At 39.5% G+C, this 22,723-nt stretch overlaps 1 protein-coding gene across 7 annotated transcripts in view; it reads right to left on the reverse strand.

Annotated features, from left to right (window-relative positions):
- ASCC1 (activating signal cointegrator 1 complex subunit 1) overlaps positions 1–22,723 on the reverse strand; it is a 113,578-nt gene that overhangs the window by 14,409 nt on the left and 76,446 nt on the right. For 6 of the 7 annotated variants that reach the window (XR_003509258.1, XR_003509259.1, XM_027531139.1 and 3 more), the window contains exons 8-9: positions 20,352–20,476; positions 15,696–15,781 (exon numbers count right to left, since the gene is read on the reverse strand). Coding sequence is in view for 4 of the 7 variants with exons in the window: in XM_027531139.1 (XP_027386940.1) it covers positions 15,696–15,781; positions 20,352–20,476 (211 nt within the window). In the remaining 3 variants the exon portion in view is untranslated. The remainder of the gene's footprint in view (positions 1–15,695; positions 15,782–20,351; positions 20,477–22,723) is intronic. The other variant, XR_003509260.1, reaches the window with a different exon arrangement.

Here is a 22,723-nt window from a genome sequence, read left to right on the forward strand (position 1 = left end):
AGGATTATCAAGTTTAAGACTCAGCTGGTAAGGTCAAATGACCTATTAAGAGAGTGAATTAAAACCGTTCTATACAAACAGAATGCCAGGCAGTTCTGCTGAGCATCTCAATACTCAAAATGCCAAGGGACTTCCCCTCCTCTCCCTTCCCTTTTCGGTTTTTAAAAGTAGCAAGAAAAAAAATGTGGGGTGGAGGTAGGAGGCAGGAAGAGAGAAGAGGCTGTGCTGACACGGCTGAAGAACCCGACCTCGTCTCAGCACACACCAGCACGCTCTGCCAGTTTCCACAGCACCATGCAGAATTAGCATCAGAGAGAGGCCGCTGGGATTCAGTTTGGTGCAAAATTACTTCCGGAGAAAGCTTTGCCTTCAGGCATGGATATTATTGCTTCTTCAGGGCAAAACTGCCCCAGGTGGCTGCTGGCGAGCAGGAACTCTTCAATGCCCTAAGCCTGTGCCCACCAACCCTAAGGGCAGATGCCCTTTCAGAATCTAGGTTGTTTCCACAGATAAATTCTTTCCTTCAGAAGGCGGCGACCTAATGCTCATTCAAATGTGTTTCAACTCTTACTTTCAGCTTGGTCATCTTCCCTCAGGGATTACTCATAACTGTCCCTCAAACAATAGCAACAGGAGGTAAGTGTTTGATCTTTGTATCATACATATCATACAGGAGAAAGGAAGTGCGAGTCAGCAGAAAGGGGCAGAGATGATTTCTGCTCAGCCTGGGGGTTCTCTGGGCAAGCAGCTTTAGGCTGGCAGGGCACAAATATGCTGACTATTGTGTCAAGTGACAAATTGGGAAAAAGAACAATGAGATGGGAGAAAAGGCCATCAGGTGCAGCCACCTCCTCTCCAACTTTTCCAATGGGAGAACAGCAATCAGAAAAGTTGAAAGAGCAAATCAGAGGCCCCTTGGCAACATCAGGCACTGGCAAGAGTATATAGACATATAAATAGGAGCTGTCTAAAAAATAGCTGGGTTTGAAATGCTTCCTTGGAAGATGGGAGAGAGGCTGCCACATGTTATCTTAGATTTTCAACTAAATTATCTTATCTTATTAGACAACAAAACATGAAATATTCTGTCCTCTGTCAGGACCATAGGAGACCTGCTTTCAGTAGCACCAATGTAACATTATCTATTATGACACACTCTTATCTGTAATCGAGTCCAGATGGCCTCCTTCCCTTCTGCTAAGGTGTGGGCTAAATGCCAAATAAGCAAAAGGCCTTGGGACAGGGGTAGGGTTATCACTCCCACCCCGCCAACACACTTCAGGGGTTGCAAGACCTCTACAATTTAAGGAACTGGTATCAATGTTTTAACTTACAACTGAGAGAACAAACTTTGAACTAGAGTTCTGAATGATTTATATTTTGTTTTTCTACTTTTATTTTGTAATAGTAATGTCCACCTATGAGCATTAATTCTAAAATTGCTTCATCACTGAGTTATGGGAAAGAGGACATTATTTCTTAAGAAATCATCACAGTTTCATGGCATCATGAACTTCACTCTCATTTCTTTATCTCTTCCCATGATGTCCTCCAACATTTGGAATAACACTTAGACATTTGTTGGCACCAAGCCACCTAATCTAACATGGTTTCATTTGGCCTGGTCTCTAAACAATAGGCTGACTCAAAAAAGACAGTGCCCTGCCACCATCTCTAGGTACAGATTTATGCTGGCTTGTTGTTGGTCAGTTGCCAAGTCGTGTCCGACTCTTTAAGACCCCATGAACTGTAGCATGCCAGGCTCCTCTGTCCTCCACTATCTCCCAGAATTTGCTCAAATTTATATCCATTGAGTTGGTGATACTATTAATAACTAACCATCTCATCCTCTGCTGCCCTCTTCTCCTTTTGCCTTCAGTCTTTCCCAGCATCAGATTCTTTGCAGTGTGTTTACATTGTAGCTAAAAAACCACAATGGAATATATAATTCATGCCCATATAATGCATACAATGGAATATTATATGGGCATGTAAACATATAGTGGAATATTAGTCAGTCTTAAAAAAAACTAGATCCTGATACATGCTACAATGTGGATGAAACTTGGAAATGTTATAGGATTAAAATAAACCAGAAACAAGGAAAATATTGTATAATTCCACTCATATGCGGTACATATAGGAGCCAAATTCACAGACAGAAAGCAGAATAATGAGTGCTAAGGGCGGAGGAGAGGGGAGAATAAAGTTACTGTTTAATGGGTACAGAGTTTCAACTTGGGATGATCCAGTTCTGGAGCTGGATGGTAGTGATGGTTATAGGACAGTGTGATGGGGTTATTAATGCCACTGAATTATATACTTAAAATGGTTAACATGGTGAATCTTATGTATATTTTACCGCAACTGAAAAACCCCATAAAACTCAATGGATCCAAGTGAATCATAACCCAACTCCCTTCATTTGTAAAGTACACCCAAATTAATATACTAGACCCCTAGAAATGAATATATAAAAGAGATGAATATTTCCCACAATAATAACAAGTACACTGTTCAAAGAGTTCACAGCAATGGGATCAGAGAGACCAACTGAATATCTGTCCCCATCTCCCAGAAATACAGCAAACAGTAGCTTAGTGTTTTACATTGAGGAGGGATTCAATAAAATATTTTTCATTCTGATAAAACACAGAAGCGATTTTAAGAAAAGTAATTTTAACCAAATAATTACTTTCTACTCTCACTGTCTTCTCCTATTTCTTGTCATCACATAGGTTAGGCTTTCCAAACCTGTCATTCCCTGCCTGAGCCAAGACAAGGCATGAAGTATCCCAGAACCACGGCAAAGACGAACAGCCAATAAACAGAAATTCAAAAGAGAGTGAAGGGAGGAAAAAACATCTTGTATAAACAGACAGCAACAGACCAGGGAGGGTGCATCTTTCTAGAATGGATGCTGGCTCTGTCAAAATCAGCTAAGAGCTTGTTTTCCAGTTTCATTTTAAGAACGGTTTTGCCTCACTGACAGTCATATTTTTGGGTGCCCTCATTAGTGTTTTAAGACTTCACTTTCCAGGCAAAGTGACACATGAAGCAAATTCAGATGATAAGTTTTGGTGAAATCCTACTTGGATTTAAATTGTCCCCCTGCCCCCAACCTAATAATCTAAAACAAGAAATGTACCAAACCAAATTGAAGCGCTTCAAACTGTACTTTTCCTTATATATCTGATGCGCCTATCACTTGGCAGAAGCCTTTCAGATTTTTAACATAAAACATATTATTTCTATTACTAGCAAAATATGAAAAGCCCCTAATGATTTCTTACATCTCCCATTTGCTTAAGTTTCATTCTGTAATCATCAAGAATGAAGGCTGAGCCACACTTTATCACTAACACAGCAAAGCAAGAGAGGCCATATTGTGGCAAGGTGTCTTATCACAGGTTCCTTCCTATATGTCACATTTTTCTGATAGTCATGCTAGTAATATATTTGGGACTGATTTACGTAAAAGTTCACTGGCATTTACTCTTCATTCAATATTTTTTATTAATACATTCTGCAATAAGGCATAAATGAAAATGTGAAAGAAATCACTGTTCATGTTTCAAGTTAATCAGTGTACACAATGGGCTTCCTTGGTGGCTCAGACACTAAACAACCTGCCTGAAATGCAGGAGACCTGGGTTCAATTGCTGGGTCAGAAAAATCCCCTGCAGAAGGGAATGGCTACCCACTCCAGTATTCTTGCCTGGAAAATTCCATGGAGAGAGGAGCCTGGTAGACTATAGTACATGGGGTTGCAAAGAGCTGGACACGAAAAGTGACTAATACATTCACTTTTTCACTTTCACAGACAAACACAAGACTAATTTTGGATGTATTTTGAAATAAAAGAAATTTAAGTGTAAATTCAAGCTCAAAATTATTCCTATCAGCTGAACTTTGCTGATGTGAAGTAATAAAGTTACAGTCAAATTTAACTGGAAAATAAACTTATCAACAGAGGATTGTGACTCTGGGCTCTCTTTTCTGCAATTTAATAAACTAATTTTTAAAAAATATTTGCTTGAAAAGAGTTAACAAAAATGCAATAGGATTGACGGCTGTTAACTCAATACTTATGACATAAATAATATATCTTGTCAGTCAGTTCAGTCGCTCAGTCGTGTCCGACTCTTTGCGAACCCACAAACCACAGCAGGTCAGGCCTCCCTGTCCATCACCAACTCCCGGATTCCACCCAAACCCATGTCCATCGAGTCAATGATGCCATCCAACCATCTCATCCAACCTTCTCCTCCTACCCTCAATCTTCCCCAGCATCAGGGTCTTTTCAAATGAGTCAGCTCTTCGCATCAGGTGGCCAAAGCACTGGAGTTTCAGCTTCAACATCAGTCCTTCCAATGAACACCCAGGACTGATCTCCTTTAGGATGGACTGGTTGGATCTCCTTGCAGTCCAAGGGACTCTCAAGAGTCTTCTCCAACACCACAGTTCAAAAGCATCAATTCTTCGGCGCTCAGCTTTCTTTATAGTCCAACTCTCACATCCATACATGACCACTGGAAAAACCAAAGCCTTGACTAGACGGACCTTTGTTGGCAAAGTAATGTCTCTGCTTTTTAATATGCTGTCTAGGTTGGTCATAACTTTCCTTCCAAGGAGTAAGCGTCTTTTAATTTTATGGCTGCAGTCACTATCTGCAGTGATTTCGGAGCCCAAAAAAATAGAGTCTGACACTGTTTCCACTGTTTCCCCATCTATTTCCCATGAAGTGATGGGACCGGATGCCATGATCTTTGTTTTCTGAATGTTGAGCTTTAAGCCAACTTTTTCACTCTCCTCTTTCACTTTCATCAAGAGGCTCTTCAGTTCCTCTTCACGTTCTTCCATAAGGGTGGTGTCATCTGCATATCTGAGGTTATGATATTTCTCCTGGCAATCTTGATTCCAGCTTGTGCTTCTTCCAGCCCAGCGTTTCTCATGATGTCCTCTGCATAGAAGTTAAATAAGCACGGTGACAATATACAGCCTTGATGTACTCTTTTTCCTATTTGGAACCAGTCTGTTGTTCCATGTCCAGTTCTAACTGTTGCTTCCTGATCTGCATATAGGTTTCTCAAGAGGCAGGTCAGGTGGTCTGGTATTCCCATCTCTTTCAGAATTTTCTACAGTTTATTGTGATCCACACAGTCAAAGGCTTTGGCAGAGTCAATAAAGCAGAAATAGATGTTTTTCTGGAACTCTCTTGCTTTTTCGATGATCCAGCGGATGTTGGCAGTTTGATGTCTTGTTCCTATGCCTGTTCTAAAACCAGCTTGAACATCTGGAAGTTCATGGTTCACGTATTGCTTAAGCCTGGCTTGGAGAATTTTGAGCATTACTTTACTAGCATGTGAGATGAGTGCAATTGTGCGGTAGTTTGAACATTCTTTGGCATTGCCTTTCTTTGGGATTGGAATGAAAACTGGCCACTGCTGAGTTTCCCAAATTTGCTGGCATACTGAGTGCAGCACTTTCACAGCATCATCTTTCAGGATTTGAAATAGCTCAACTGTGATTCCATCACCTCCACTAGCTTTGTTTGTAGTGATGCTTCCTAAGGCCCACTTGACTTCATATTCCAGGATGTCTGGCTCTAGGTGAGTGATCACACCATCGTGATTATCTGGGTCACGAAGATCTTTTTTGTACAGTTCTTCTGTGTATTCTTGCCCTTCTTCTTAATGTCTTCTGCTTCAGATAGGTCCATACCATTTCTGTCCTTTATTGAGCCCATCTTTGCATGAAATGTTCCCTTGGTTTTTCTAATTTTCTTGAACAGATCTCTAGTCTTTCCCATTATGTTGTTTTCCTCTATTTCTTTGCACTGATTGCTGAGGAAGGCTTTCTTATCTCTCCTTGCTATTCTTTGGAACTCTGCATTCAGATGCTTATATCTTTCCTTTTCTCCTTTGCTTTTCGCTTCCCTTCCTTTCACAGCTATTTGTAAGGCCTCCTCAGACAGCCATGTTACTTTTCTTGCATTTCTTTTTCGTGGGGATGGTCTTGATTCCTGTCTCCTGTACAATGTCATGAACCTTCATCCATAGTTCATCAGGTATGCTATCAGATCTAGTCCCTTAAATCTATTTCTCACTCCCACTGTATAGTCATAAGGGATTTGATGTAGGTCATACCTGAATGGTCTAGTGGTTTTCACCACTTTCTTCAATTTCAGTCTGAATTTGGCAATAATATATCTTGCTGTTGCTGCTGCTGCTGCTAAGTCACTTCAGTCATGTCCGACTCTGTGCGACCCCATAGACAGCAGCCCACCAGGTTCCCCCATCCCTGGGATTCTCTAGGCAAGAACACTGGAGTGGGTTGCCATTTCCTTCTCCAATGCATGAAAGTGAAAAGTGAAAGTGAAGTTGCTCAGTCGTGTCCGACCCTTAGCGACCCCATGGACTGCAGCCTACCAATATATCTTGCTGCTGCTGCTAAGTCACTTTAGTCGTGTCCGACTCTGTGCGACCCCATAGACAGCAGCCCACCAGGCTCCCCCGTCCCTGGGATTCTCCAGGCAAGAACAATGGAGTGGGTTGCCATTTCCTTCTCCAATGCATGAAAGTGAAAAGTGAAAGTGAAGTTGCTCAGTCGTGTCCGACTCTTAGCAACCCCATGGACTGCAGCCTACCAGGCTCCTCCATCCATGGGATTTTCCAGGCAAGAGTACTGGAGTGGGGTGCCATTGCCTTCTCCAAAATATATCTTGAGTGCCTATTAAATATGAGCACATATCTAATCATAAAGCAGGAAGGACATTGGGTGAAATTTAAAAAAAAATTAAACTAAATACTAACCTTTAAGACAGGGGTCAACAAACTTTTTCCATAAAGGTTCAAGTTGCTGTTGTTTACTTGCTAAGTCATGTCCGACTCTTTTTACAAACCTATGGACTGTATGTAGCACCCCCAGACTCCTCTGTCCATGGGGATTTCCCAGACGAGAATACTACAGTGGGTTGCTACTTCCTTCTCCAGGGGATCTTCCAGATTCAGGGATCAAATCTGAGTCTCTGCATTGTAGGCAGATTCTTTACCACTGATCCACCTGGGAAGTCCCATACGTGTATAAACATACATACAAAGAATGAAATAGCCATACTCTGTCGTCACAACTACTTAACTATGGCGCTGTGGCACAAACGCAGTCAGTGGATAAATAAAGGAAGATTGCTGTGCTCCAATAAAATTTTACTTAGAGACCCTGATATTAGAATTTCATATAATTTTTACATGTCATGAACTATTATTCTTCTTTTAATTTTTTTCAACCATTAAAAAACTAGAAACACTATTCATAGTTTGAGGGCCACACAACGAAACAGGTAACAGGGCAAATTTGGTCCTTAGACCATAGCTTGCTGACTCCTGAGAGTTTACAATTTCAAGTATGGGGCAAAAAACACCCCCTTCGTCAAACAAAACCTTTTTCTTTTCTTTTTTGAAAAGAAAAATCAACAGAAATTTACAGGTTTCTGATCTTTGTAGAAAACAGTTTTAGCTCCCTGAATGCCTGCCAGCACAAGAGACATGGCTAAGCACTGACAGTTTCTGCACAAAGTAAGGGGTGGAGGCAAGGCACTGAGAGCTGGAAGCTTGCCACTGACTGGGATGGCCCTCACCATTAGAGAGGACGTAACATCTGTATAGGACTCTGAAGAATGAGTGGGATTTGGATAGAACAAGACTGCAGTAAAAGTGAGAGATAAGGACAAAACTTCAGGACCTAGCCATATAAGCCAATGAATTAAAAAAAAAAAAAAAGGCATATCTAGAAAAAGGGAAAAAACCAGCAAGAACCAAATGCCAGTGAAGCCAAGAGAAGAGAACATTTGAAAGAGAAAAGGGCTTAAAATTCTCAATGTGGTTACTGGGAAAAATAAAAGTAGGTCAAGGCACAGGACAAATGGGGGCTGTTGCTGACTTTTTTATCCTGCTGTTTCAGTGTAATGATAGAGCTGACAGATAGGTTTCATGGAATTAAGTAGGGAAAAGCCTGAAAGGGATGCTGGTGGGAAGAATGGCTTTATAGAGATATACACTATTTTCTTAAATAAAACAAAAAACATTTTAGTGAAAGTCGTATCTTTCACTTTCACTACCTTATTAGGAGCTTGCTCAATATGAGACACCCTATTCAGGAAGCTGTTTCTTACATTAAATTCTAATACCCTTTGAAATTAAACGGGCCAAATTTTGTGGTAAGATCAAGAATTAATAAAAGTTGCATCTATCCTAAATGCTGAACAAAACACAGGAAAGACTTCAGCAAATTTTCTTAAGAAAAAAACAAAAACAACTATAACAAACGGCAGTGTCCTATTTCCCTTCTCTTTCCTTGCTGTTTTTTTAGTTTAAAAATTTTGTATGTCGATGAAGTTTCAGTCTTGCAGAAAGTTACAAAAACTGTAAAAAGAATTCCTGGATACCTTTTATCCTTTAAAAAAAAATTAAAATAACAACTTTAATCAAAGCATTCTTCTGTTGATTTCCTGGTTTTTGTCCTTTGTAATGTGGATACTGCCAACGAATTCTGGACATTCAATTTAAAAAGTGCTGGGGTCTAAGTAGTTTAGTTAATGCTGTCCATGATTCAGTCACAAGTTGTAGGAAAGAAAAGTGCAATATCAGCTCACTCAACAAAACTGGAATTCACTTGGCTTCTTTAATCTGTAGGTTGATGTCTTTCATCAGCTTTGGCCCATTCTCTCTCTCCTCTCCTTCTGGGATTCAAATTAAATGTGTGTTAGGATGTCTCATTCTCTCCTATATGCCTCTTTTTCTCTTATCTGTAATTTTTACTTTTCCTCTCTGCAAATGTAACATGCTGGATATTTTCTGATATAATTTCTAGGTCACTATTTCCCTCTGCAGCCGTATCTAATTTGCTGCCAAATCCATCCACTGAGCTCTTACGTTCACTTACACAGTTTCATGGTTCTAGTATTTCACAGTTCTAGTATTTCTAATTGGTTCTTTTTCAAAACTGCTACATCACTTTTTGTTTGCAATAGTTTCCAATTACCTGATTAGAAAAAAGTTATTTTTAGCCAAAGTCTGATGATAATTTTAGTTATTTCATGTCTATGAGTTCTGGATGTCTGTTTGCTCATGGTGGGTTATTTCCTCATATGCCTAGTTATTTGTGTGTTGGACATTTGGGGGGCAAAAATTCTTTGGAAGAATATTTTTAGGCAGAGAGTGATGAGACTTTCTTCCAGAGAGGTTTTTTTTTTTTTTTTTTCTTTACTATTGCCAAGTCCCTGGAAACACTACCAGTCCTGGGGCTCTCATCCAACTTCAAGACTCCAAGGTCTATGTTCTCCCCTTAAGAATCCTAACAGTTAATTTTTGCACTGCTTGAGGATCCTCTTCATCAGATTTTTTCCCTCATATTTTCTGTCTCTCTCCACACTGTCAGAGATTTCCTTGACATTATTTTCTAAACCTTAATTGAATATATACATATGTGGGTATATATGTTATTTCTATGAACTCTCTTCTGACAGAAACCTTTTCCACAGCATCTCATTTTCATTTTCCAAGTGAAATTCTTCAGAAAGTTGTACACTTGTTCCTCTAACAAGATGCCTATTTTACATGATTGTCAAGAACAATGTGATTGCTTTCAATGTATGGATAAAAGCTATTACAAAATATTAGGATGTCCAAGCACAGTGAAGTTAGTAAGTGTCCATGGTGTATAAGCATGAACAGCTTAAAGAGAAAGTGGCATCTGCTTAGTGATTCTACTTAAATAAAATTAAAATTTCAAGTCACAGAAATATCAGGTAGCAAAAATACTACCACAGCTGTGGTGGTAATGAGAACAACTTCTTTCTACATTCAATTTGCTGTTATTAATACTGATGTAATAGTGCAATGAAACATTTAGTGATAGATTTTTAAGGACAGGCTTTCTGAAAAAGGTAAGTTTGAGGAAAAAGTTCTAAAGATGAACCACAAGACTAAGGAGTAATTTTCAGGAACAGTATGTAATACAGCTTAGTACTGAATTGGATAAGAAAAAAACACAATCTTTTCTTCCTCAGAAATAATATACTTTCTAAATGCTTGTCTTCCTTTGTAGTCATTAATATATTCTTAAAAAAAATCATGACTGAGTTCTCAATCTAATCTCTCTTCCCTTGAAAGAATAAAAATGTATTCCTTTTTTCAGTATTCTTCTAATACTCCAAAACAAAGTAATCATTGAAAACAAAGCTCTTCACTAACAGTGTTTAGGAACTTAATTGTGCCTTTGTTACCTTAAGACAAACAGACCACAGAGTTGGCCAGGGAGGGGCATGTGAGGCACATTCTGCTTTTTGACCTTGGTAGTTAGTTACATTGTTCACTTTATGATTATTTGTTTAAAAGTACATATATGTTTGTGCACTTCTACCAAGAGAATAAATAGCATGCATTTTTAAACATCTTCCTTATAGAAACTTCCCTAAGTAACAAAAACTAAATAAAGCACTCATTTAAATGTATTCATTCTACTGTCCTCTTAAATACTTTAAGAGCCAGAGATGGAAAAAGAGCAAAACTGAATGAAATACTTGAGTCACTCTTATTTACATATTTCAAGAAAACTCTCAATGTAGCTAGCTAGATTTAAATCATATTCTCAGGTAAAGTACTATTAAATATTAATATAGTAAAATACTGACAATTCCCTCTTTCTCTAAATTTAAATATTCTTATATATAAAATGGAAACACATGTGCTTTTTACTTGGTTTATATGCTCCAGGATTTTTAAGTATCTAAAGAAATGGCACTTTTGTCCTTTGCTTTTGGACCTACAGTACATTCTGCTGCTGCTGCTAAGTTGCTTTAGTCGTGTCCAACTCTGTGCGACCCCATAGACGGCAGCCCACCAGGCTCTCCGTCCCTGGGATTCTCCAGGCAAGAACACTGGAGTGGGTTGCCATTTCCTTCTCCAATGCATGAAAGTGAAAACTGCACCCCTATTCAATCTGCTGAGAGCATAGTCTTAGAATACTGATTCAACTGCATAAGGGCATTTCATAGGTCCCCCAAACAAGACTGCCACTAAGTGCCGGGGTCCAGCCCCAGCTGATCCAGGGTATTGGAAGGGGAGACAGCGTCGGCGAGGATCAGGATACAATAGCTTCAATTAGACATTAATTAGAGATGTAAAGAGTAATAGAATGAGGATAGCTCAGTAGGAAAATTCAGTGGAGAAAAGAGGCTGAGTAGCTTGGTTTACGCAGGAGACCAATAAAACTTCAAGACAAGAAGCTTGCACCACTTACGTAGGCCGCAGGCGTCCTTCCGTTCTCCCGAAGGAGAGGAGACACTGAGGCCTCCCCGGTCGGATCTTAGAAGCCCAGGCAAAATTAGTAAGCTTGGGGGGTTCCGCGCTCCAGATGGAGACTCAGCCAGAGTGAGAGAGAGAGCGACATGGGGAGACCAGTCTTTCGAGGAACTGATCCCAATTCTTTATTTTCCAGAGTCTGTTTTTATACACTGAGACGTTATACAAAAGTCACGTGGGGATAGCAGTCCTGACTTTTATTAAAGTCAGGTGCTTCACACAAATGTATACAGAGGTCTTAGGGGTGTTACATCATCTTCTGGCCAGGGGGCCCTGCTGACAATTTACGACCCTCTCCTTGTGACAGCGGTCAGTCAACACTTATTTCTCCAGGGGTGATTATTCTTAAAACAGATGTCACTCAAATAAAGTTACATTCCTATAGGGTGAGGGTGTAGTGGGTTTTAGTTAAGGAAAGAATTTACTTGGCCTAAGGTCTAACGTGATTTATAGCAAAGGTTAATACTTATTTCTTCTATATATTCATTAATGTGTATAAGGGCAGGGGAAATGGAGACTTAGCAGTAAACACTGGCTCAACAAATGAAAAACCCGTCACCAACACAATTTATAATCAGCCCACTATACTTATACTAATAATTTTCTAACTTCTCTAAAGAACCTGTTTTTAGAAGGTTTAAAGCATCTCGTGCCTCTCACGGTTGGGAGGCTGTGAGCAATCACATGTGGCCGGACAAGCCTGTCAGGCAGGCTAGAGAACCTTCAGAGGAGTTTGTAGGTTGAAACACTCCTATCACGCCCAGGAATTATTATTAACTGGAGCTCTAAGTTAACTCCTTCTCCGAAAGAGGTGGTGGGGGACAGCCCCCCGTAAAGTCAGAGGTGTAGGGGAGAGCACAAAGTAGTAAAGTAGGCAGGCTCTGGTTATGGGGGTAGATGCTCAAGAATTTCCAGGGGGACTCCTGAGGCTCGATCCCGCCTTTGCGTATGTCGAGCCTCCTTCCTCATGACCTTTGCCATGGGCGGAGCGCCTCACGCTGGCCCCCAACAACTAAGACCACTTCTCCCTCCAGAAGCTGGCAGTCAATGACTATCCTACTTCTAGCTAGTGAGGGAGCAGTTATTTCCTGGCAGAATGTTTTTAGGTCAGCATGATTTCTCCATTTACAAGCTTATCACTGCGTTACAGATAACCAAACCACATCTTCGCTCCTATCTCTTAGATGAGAAATGGAAACTCTGACAGCACACTATCCTATTAATGAGGCCGAGGTCGTCTTCACTCGCATGTACATCCTCCTTTCAGAGCCATCTGTCAGTCTTTCATAAAAAACTACCACTACTAAATACATTGCTTTTCTGGTTTGAAAAACACAAGGGAATGATTCTCTAGTTGTCAGTTCTTCTTTCAAAGTCCTTCTTAGAATAATAAAATTCTTATTTTAACAAGGAATAATCAGATACTAGTCTATAATAGCTGCAAGAACTCTCAAAAGAGCTATACAAAACAAAAACATAGCTTCTACCTCCAAAAGTCATTGGAGATCTTTTTTTTTCTTATTAAGGCATCCAGAACACATAATATTGCACTGAATCAAAAGGACCAATTCTCTTCATGGAGTAGAATAGCAATTGGCTGTTACTCATTAAATTCTTACAGCAATGAGCAATGACTCTCATTCTCGTTTTGTTTCTCTTTGAATAGCAGATGAAGTTGATTTTTTTCCAAGGCTGCTTCCCATCACCAGCATTCCTGATCCTTGACCTGTGTAGCTGTCAATATGCTGCGCACATATACTTGGGCTCCTTAACAACCAATGCTGTTAACCTTTCTGTTTACTCCAAGTCAGTTCCTATCTTGTTAGTGAAAGTGATTTTTTTTCCTTTCTGAACATAATAATTATATGTGGTACAAAAACTACATATATAATCCATAGGCTTTTTTAATCTCTTGCTTTTTTTTTTTGCCAGGGATTCAGGGGCCATGTGTTTTCATATTCTAATTGAGAAAGACTTGTAATTCCAAAAAAGTGCACTGCTATAGCTACTTTATAAATATAGCTATTACCTCTTATATGTCTGGGGAATCAGTGTTGGATGCTACATTTTATCTTTATTCTCAAAGAAAAGTTAATTCCTTTGATTAAATATAAGTGAAAGATTATATTTTCTGGAACTAATGATTAAAAATAATATGTTATAGATTCTATCAAAAGATATTTTGTTACAACTACCTGTGTTCAAAGGAACTGTGTTCAAAGGTACTTCTCTTCCTCCATCTCATAATCTGCTCCCATCATTTTATACTATATATTAAAATACTGCCTATTAATCTGCTGTATCTCTCAAAGATAGGAAGCTCCTGGAAGGTAGGGACTGTATCATAATGACTGTTTTATCTGCAGAGCACATGGTCTGACAGATAGCACACAGTCAGTATTTCTGTTGGTGTTAGTATTACATTCACCTCAAAAGTCTAATTGTTAATTTGCCAGTTTTAGACTAACTGGCATATCCACTGCCCCAACATTTATGTCCAGTCAGATATTATCACATTTCAAACGGAGAGGCCCAATTTCAAGTATCTACTGATCTCTGCCTAAACACTGAGCATCTTTATGAAGAAGGTAGAAAAGCTAATTTGTGAGTTTTAAATCTTTTTTTCTGATTCAAACTCTGCTACTATCTAGCAATAACCTTTGACAAGTCACTTTAACCATACTGGATCTTGCACCCTTAGAGAGTAAAATGAGGAACTGGACTAAATAGTTTGCAAGAACCTCGCTGGGCCCAGTTCTAAAACTCCAATTAGGCATTAAACAGTAAGGGTACAACTATTACAGCAAGCTTTGTCAACACTAGAGGGAGCTATGGCCATGTTATCATTGGGGTGGGTTAGAAAGATTTCCAAGTCAAGCATCTTTAAATGGAAAACTGACTTTCCAGAATGAGAGAAGTTAAATACCAAACAAGAGACCCATACTGTTCATACAGCCACTTCTCAGGCTACCTGTGGTTACCTCCTTCTTACAGATGTCAAAGCACCTCACCCGCAACTTGCATCAATATACCTTATACCTTTTGGGCTTAATTCTAATTTCAAAGAAACCAAGTTGGCTTGAGTCATTCCAACAGATTTCTTTCCCCATTCATCTAGCTTCTTTCTTTATCAAATTAGCAGTAACAAAGAAAGCAAAATAATTAATGCTATTATTTTAAAAGCCTCAGGAAATGAGCTAGAGGAGGAAAGAGATTCATATCACAATAAAGCTGTGGCCTGGGAAAAAAGTTAACTGCAACTGAATTCATTAGCAACCTGCCACTCAAACTGAAGCTACCAGAACTACTCTGAAAATAAAACTATTCAAAGAGAGGAAAGGTATCAAGGAAAAGAAGGAATCAACAAAGCTCTGTAATGTGGGAGCTGGAATGCCTGCCTAAAGAGAATGCTGCCATTGCTCTGCTAGGCTCTGCAATGAGAAGCTTGCAGCTGCTGAAGAGTGATGTCATTAATTAGAGGCAATGGGGTCACATTAGGCATTTGGCAAGAAATCTGTCAAGTGACAAGATAAAGGAATGGAGGAAAAAGAAAAAAACATTTCTAAAGCTAGAGCTTGCTCTGAAGTTTTATTATTTACATCCTCTCCCTCCCAGCTCCAAAAAACACCCATGGCCTTGAAAATACATGACCCAAACCATTATAGAACAAGTAAAATGAAGAATCAAAAACCTTTCCTTTGATATCAACTTATGTTTCCCTTTTCCCAGAGGCACAATGGCATGTTAACCTGACAGAGAGGGCCTAAACTGTGGATGTTATAGAATGTGGTCTGTGGGAGAAAGATAATGCAATCCTGAAGAACCCTTTTCATTTAAATTTCATAGGTTAATTTAACACTCAGAAGCAAATCCTCAACAGTCAGAAATGGACCACCTACTTTTTAGCACATGGGCTGTTCCTGAGTAAAAATAGATTACACAGGAACTTTGGAGAGTGACTCTGTGGGTGAAGAGAAAAATCTACTAGAACAAGACAATTCTTCACTTAAAAAATGCATACTCAGTCCTTCAAGGGTAAAATACAGAGTAAGACTCACAAGGTTAAAATCAACTTATTCCTATGGATTCAAATAGTATAGTTGTTTCTTAAATCATCAACTTTAAGTACTCTAAGAGACACCAACAGCCTTAACAGGTCAAAAAGATTTCTCTTTTAGGACAATGAAAAGAAATTTAACAGTCCTTTCAGTCAATAATCCTCATGGGAAGTATAAGAAAAATATACTTTACTGTTAAAAGGAAAACTTATTGTCCTCCCTTATTTTAGGACACATGCCAAAGGATTTCCAATTCACTCAGATTTGTACTGACCTTTAAAATGTTTCGGCCATCAAATGATTCTCTTTCCTTGAAGATATATTTGCCATCCGCTGTGTAGAGATTGTACCTGCCTTCAGCTGTAAATATTCCAAAGACAGTGTTAGAACAGAAGCTTGGGTTATTGAGCTGTCTGTTTCCTCTTGGATTTCTACAGGGACAACTAGCAAGACCTTCATGTACTACCTAGAAAGTAACACAGTGAAAAAGTGAAAGTCTCTGGGTGTTCGACTCTCTGCAAGTCCATGGTCTATACAGTCTGCGGAATTCTCCAGGCCAAAATAATGGAGTGGGTAGCCTTTCCCTTCTCCAGGGGATCTTCCCAACCCAGGGATCGAACCCAGATCTCCCGCATTGCAAGAAGATTCTTTACCAGCTGAGCCACAAGTGAAGTGAAGTGAAGTGAAAGTCACTCAGTTGTGTCCGACTCTTTACGACCCCATGGACTGTCCATGGAATTCTCCAGGCCAGAATACTTGAGTGGCTAGCCTTTCCCTTCTCCAGGGGATCTTCCCAACCCAGGGATCGAGCCCCAGTCTCCTGCATTGCAGGCGGATTCTTTATTAGTTGAGCCACAAGGGAAACCCCAAAATACTGGAGTGGGTAGCCTATCCCTTCTCCAGGGGATCTTCCCAACCCAGGCATCAAACAGGGTTCTCCTCCATTGCAGGTGGATTCTTTACCAACTGAGCTATGAGGGAAGCCTGGAAAGTAACTTAACATGGAGGGGAAAACATCATATTATTATAGTCGAGAGACTAGTCTCAGCTCTGTCATCAACTCATTTGGTATATATTTATTCATTCAACATTGTCCACGTACTCACTGTACATAAACTACATAACAAACCATATTCTTAGGCAAATTATATCTCTTCAGTTCCTCATTTACAAAGTTAGAAGTTAAGAGTGGGTGATTTCCAAAGATTCCCTGCAGTCTAAAACCCAAGATTCCTTATAAGCTGTACAGATTTTTAAATACATAAAAGTTCACCCATTAACTAGTAAAAAATGCTGATAATCATGGTTTGGGTTGATTTAAGGACTCCCCTGAAATGAGAAAAACCTCTCCAGTTCCAATCAAAGGTATCCTTATGTTCTACACAGAAATCTGCAAATCTATGACCTTAGCCTCATCAAAGCTGTGCTCTAAATCCTTGTATTAATTTAGCTTGCTTATACCAAAAGCTGTCCTTCAAATACAGCAGGAAAAAAATGGATATCAAAGAAAAGGATAACCATTATGAAAAAGCAAAACAATGTATTCAACAGCCTTTTCAAAAGAAAATACAAGATAGAGAAGTATCCAAGGTATATAAAATTCAAAACATCTTCAAGAATTATTTAACTCTCAGGATATTTTCTGAAATACCAACTTTTTCCTGCCCACCAACAGACACTTAAAAGTATGTGTATTTCTACTTTTGAGTATACTCTTTTATTGTATGTAACTATGGAGATTGCACATCAGAACTGATAAAATATATTCAAACAGCTAATCCCAGGAAGATAATATATTTTAGAAAGTCCATTAGAATTACACCTGGGTAACTATAGGACTACTTCTCTAATGAGAACTATTCTCTTATAAAGAGCCCAAAGTTTTTCACAACGTAAAAATAGGTCCCCTGTTAAAAGAAAACGTGAAACTTTATAAAGCAAAATTCATACTAGGTAAATGTCAATTTAAAAAAGCAGTAATGAAATCTGGAGATTGAAATGTTTACTAACAGGTTCAAAATCTATAAGTAAATAGCATTAGCCATGAGGGGAATGTAGATCAAAACCACGAGATACCACTTCACACTCAAGATGATGGCAATAACAAAAAAGACAGATAATAAGTGCAGGTAAAGATGTAGAGAAATTGAAGCCCTGATGTACTGCATCCCTCCTTGTTCATGGTTCTTCTTTCCACCTTTTCAGTTACCCATGGTCAACTAAGATCAGAAAACATTAAATGGAAAATTCCAGAAATAAACAATTTCTAAGTTTTTAATCATGCACCATTCTGAGCAGTGTGATCCATCCCACCCAGGAAGTATCATCACTTTGTCCAACATACCCCTTTCTCTCGGTTATCATAATGACTGCCAAGGTATTGCACTGGCTTGTGTTCAAATCACCCTTATTTTATTTAATCATGGGCTCAAAATACAAGAATAGTGATGCTAGCAATTTGGAGATGCCCAAGAAAAGCCATAAAGTGCTTTCTTTAAGTGAAAAGGTGAAAGTTCGTGACTTAATAAGGAAAGAAAAAAAATCTTAGCTAAAGTTTGCTAAGATCTACAGTAAGAACAAATCTATCAATGAAATTGGGATGAAGGAAAAATAAATTCATAACTAGTTTTGCTGTTACACCTCAAACCGCAAGAGTTATGGTCACCGTGCATGGTAAGTGCTTGGTGAAAATGAAAAAGGCATTAAATTTGTACAAGAAGAAATTTTGAGAGAGATAGATAACATTCACATAATTTTTATCATAGTATATTGTTTAATTCTTCTACTTTACTATTGGTTGTTAATCTCTTACTGTACTTAATTTATGAATTAAACTTTATCATAGGTATTCATGCATAGGAAAAATATAGGATGTCTGGTATATGGTTTCAGGTATCCACTGGGGACACTGGAATGTATCTCCTGCAGATAAGGCAGGGTGGCTATTGTACTGCTTGTGGGAATGTAAAATGGTGCAGCCACTGTGGAAAACAGTCTGGCAGTTACGCAAAAAGTTACAACTTTGCATTAATCATGACTCTGCAATTTCACTCTTCAGTATTTACTTAATAGAAATGAAAACATAAAAATACATACATGTTTACAGCAGCATTTTTCATAATAGCCCAAAAGTGGAAACAATACAAATGTCCATCAACTGCTGAATGGATAAATAAAATGTGCTATGTCCATACAATGGGTTATTATTTGGTAATAAAAAGGAATGACACTGTATCATGGCTGAACCTTATAAACATTATGCTAAGTGAAAGAAGCCAGTCACAGAAGATCCCATATTGCATGATTCTATCAGTATTTATGTGAAATACGCAGAAAAGGCAAATTCATTGTACAGAAAGTAGACTGGTAGTGCCGAGGACTGAACGGCAAGGGGGAAACGGGGAGTCACTGCCAGTAACTAGAGAGTTTCTTTCTGGGGTGATGAAAATGTTTCAAAATGTACTGTGGTAAAGGCTGCATAACTCACTATACTAAAAATTACTGAATTATATACTTTAAATGGATAAATAATATACTATATGAATTATATCTCAATAAAGCTGTTACATTTAAAATATCTGTCAATAGGAAAGGATAACTAGACTGTCAACACAGAATATTTTCCTATATGATGCTCTGGTGCCAACTGAATATACATCTGGATCCACACAATTTAAAAGAAACAGATTCCTATATAATTCAACTCTTTTATGTTGAGGTTAGGTAATAATGGGGCATGAAATAAGTTGTAAGAGCTCTGAACTAAGATTTAAAGACAACAATTTATTTTTAAAAGTCTTAAAATACAATCTAGCATCAAAAAAACATAACACTAGAACTAAGAATTGGATAGCTACGTCTCTCTCAGTCCTACAATGGCTCTAATCAAACCAAACCACCTTACAGTTGAGATCTCTGGTATGTATCTGAGAGAAATTAAAAGATGTACTTTGGCAAAAAGGGATACAAAAACTGTCCTAAACTATAAATCTTAAATAGTTCATGGGTTCCAATGGAGTCCTAATGAAGTCCTCTTCCAATGAAGACTTTCTAAAACCAAGGTCAGTCCTAACAAAGGTAATAAAACCTATATATGGGGTTTTGGTGGTGGTATATTTTGAACAACAGGCTTTAAAGAAGAAGCTGCACATAACTTGAATTTGTAGCTCCTGTTCAAATAGATGCTGAATGTGCCAGACAGCTTTCACTTGGCAGGTGGGGATGGGAAGAAAAATAATCCTTTTTAAAATGCAGATTATTATCCCAAATAAAGGGTTAAAACAAGGCATTTTTATATGAAGGCTTTTAGATTCAGGAGGGGAAAAAAAAAACATTAACACAAAGTTTCTCAACCTTGGTGCTACTGACATGCAGGGCTGAAAAACTCTTCATTATGAGGGGCTTGTCCTGTGCATTGGAGAGAGATAAGCAGCACCCCTAACCTCTATGCATTAGATGCCACTATCAACCCACTCCCACTTCCCTAACTGTGACAACCCAAGTGTCTCCAAAGAATGTCCTCTGGAAGGACAAAACTGCCTCTAGTTGAGAATCACTGCTCTAACACTTACTTTTATTAGTTAATCTTCTCTTGTTTCTGAAAAAAAAAAAAAAAAAGCTGCCATGCATTCCTTAGGACACAGTTACACTAAAACAATTATTCACTGTCCACCTAAAATTTACTTAGGAATCCTGCATTTTTATTTGCTACATCTAGCAACCTTATGTGCAAGAAGAGTATAAGATTTGAGAAGCTATACAGTCCCATGCACGATATGATCCTGCCCTCTTCCACTGTACTCATCAAAACAAGATAATGGATATAAAAAAGATATGTCAGAGATCCTTTGATAGCCCATTCTTCAAACCCCAGGGATATCATTAGATCTTGGTGGTCACAAACTGTACTGTGGTTCTATGGAACACTTACCATTGGGGTCTTTCCTGAACAGAGTATTCATGACTGTAGCATGGAGTTTCACACTATTCCACTCCTTCACTATTAGTCCAGATGCCTGAAAACGTTCCAGCACTCGATCAACCAATTCCTGCAGCCTGCGGAAATTGAAGAAAGCAGCACAGAAACCTTAGTAAACTGAACCCCGATTACAAATTCAACATTTACAGAGCATCTGCTCTGAGCCGGTTACTGCACAAGGCCCTCAGAAGAGAGGCTGCAGTCCCCACCATCATGAAACACACAGCTTCATGTGGATAACAGACCTGGAAACAACTGCAGAACATCATGGTGAGTGTTAAGGGAGTGACCAACTGTATTTGGAGGGGCCAGGTTTTCACAGGAGGCTTAAGCATGGTCTTGAAGGAACATGGAAGTTTATCATCTTGGAAATCTGGTGCAAGCAGCCAGGTTCAACAGAGAGCTGCCTGAAAGAAAGTGCTTTAGTGGTCAATCCAGTCACAGAACCAAAAGCTACCATGACTGATGTGTTTCTGCCAGGATCAAATGAGGTCTGCCACAACTCGATTCAAGACATTTACTCCCTGGGAAAGAGCATGCACTGTGAAGTTCCCGGCAGCCCTGGCCACTACATCAAAGGGGCAGAAGTGCGGTACCAGTGAAGACGACTACAGGAAAATCCACAGGCACCGTGACTGATGCTCCAAAGGGACTCCAGCTGGCTCTAAGCACTGGGGCTCTGTAGTGGATGAGTTCTGTCTTGGGGATGGCTGTTCATTCCAATACCTCCACCAGAAACGATTCTTGCACAAGAATTTTTCCCTTTGTTCAGGTGTCCTGATCAGCAGCCTAAAGGACTCCCTTTAACACTTCTTATAAGGCTGGTCTAGTGGTGATGAACTCCTTCATTTTTTGTTTGTCTGAAAAACTCTTTATCTCCCCTTCAGTTCTGAAGAATTTTGCCAGTTGTGCCACTGAGAAGGGGTCATTATTCCAGCAAGGGTGTGGTGGAGCAGATCTTGGTTGGAGTATTCAGAAAACAGCCATCTTATGTGACCACCCACGTACCTGACGGTGAAGTTCAGCCTGGGGTTTTTACCTATTGTGCCCGAACGTCCACCCTGGGCCTGGTGAAGTGCTCTCTGAACACAGGTGTTGACAGGGAGGTCTGCATCAAATGACAGAACAGCTCACCTGGCGACGAGCACAGAGAGCAGTGTGTTCCTTTTAACTTTTCCCTTGTTTGTTTGTTTTTGAGATTTGTACTGCACTCTAACTTTCCTGGCTCAAAATCTTTCATTCGTCACCAGTGTACTAATGAACAACAGATTTCACTTTTTTTAGCTTTTACATGTTAGGTATACATACTAGGAATGCTCTTTGTATCACACACCACCTCTTTTCCCAGATGCAAGTGGCCCTGAGACATTTGGAGGGTTTGTGAATCTTCCACTGCTTCTTGGGCCACTTGCGTGTGCTCACTCATGTCCAGTTCTTTGCGACCCCATGGACTGTAGGCCACCAGGCTCCTCTGTCCATGGGATTTCTCAGGCAAGAATACTGGAGTGGGGTGCCATTTCCTTCTAGGGGATCTTCCAGACCCAAAGATTGAACCTGAGTCTCTTGCATCTCCTACGTCGGCAGGTGGGTTCTTTACCACTGTGCCACCTGGGATGCCCATGGCCTGTGGTAAAACACTGTGGCCCAGTGAGCGGCTTCTCTTTGAGCAGGCTGGATGGGTCTGTTTTATATGAGATGTGGGTCAAGCTCACCTTGGATGGCCCATTTGTGGGAGTTTTCCTGAGGCCATGGGGCAGAATCTCTGGTTGCAACAGCTGAGTTGCCCAATGCCTATATCCACAAGTTCAGCAGCCTCTGGTACCCCTATCTCTCAGTTATAGAACGTGGGCAAAACAACCATCTTCTGCTTGCACTCATACGCTGAAGCAAGAGGGGGTTATCCTCCTGTAGAGATTATCTCAGAAGCACAAAGGATTCTTTTCCCTTTCATGTTTTTCAGGCTTCAAAGTTCCAAATTAATATTTTTGTAATTCTAACTTCTTTATCTTAATTGTTTCTATTAAATGCTGTCTACTAACCAAAAATATTTAAACATGAGTAAGCCACCTGACACAAAGAGCTGACTCATTAGAAAACACCCTGATGCTGGGAAAGATTGAAGGCAGGAGAAGGGGATGACAGAGGATGAGATGGTTGAATGGCATTACCAACTCAATGGACATGAGTTTGAGCAAGCTCCAGGAGATGGTGAAGGACAGGGGAGCCTGGCATGCTGCAGTCCATGGGGTCGCAAAGAGTCAGATATGACTGAGCGACTGAACAACAACAAGAAGCTATAATTAATAATAATAAAATAAATATCC

This window comes from Bos indicus x Bos taurus, chromosome 28 (assembly GCF_003369695.1).
Source record: "Bos indicus x Bos taurus breed Angus x Brahman F1 hybrid chromosome 28, Bos_hybrid_MaternalHap_v2.0, whole genome shotgun sequence".
NCBI lineage: Eukaryota > Metazoa > Chordata > Mammalia > Artiodactyla > Bovidae > Bos > Bos indicus x Bos taurus.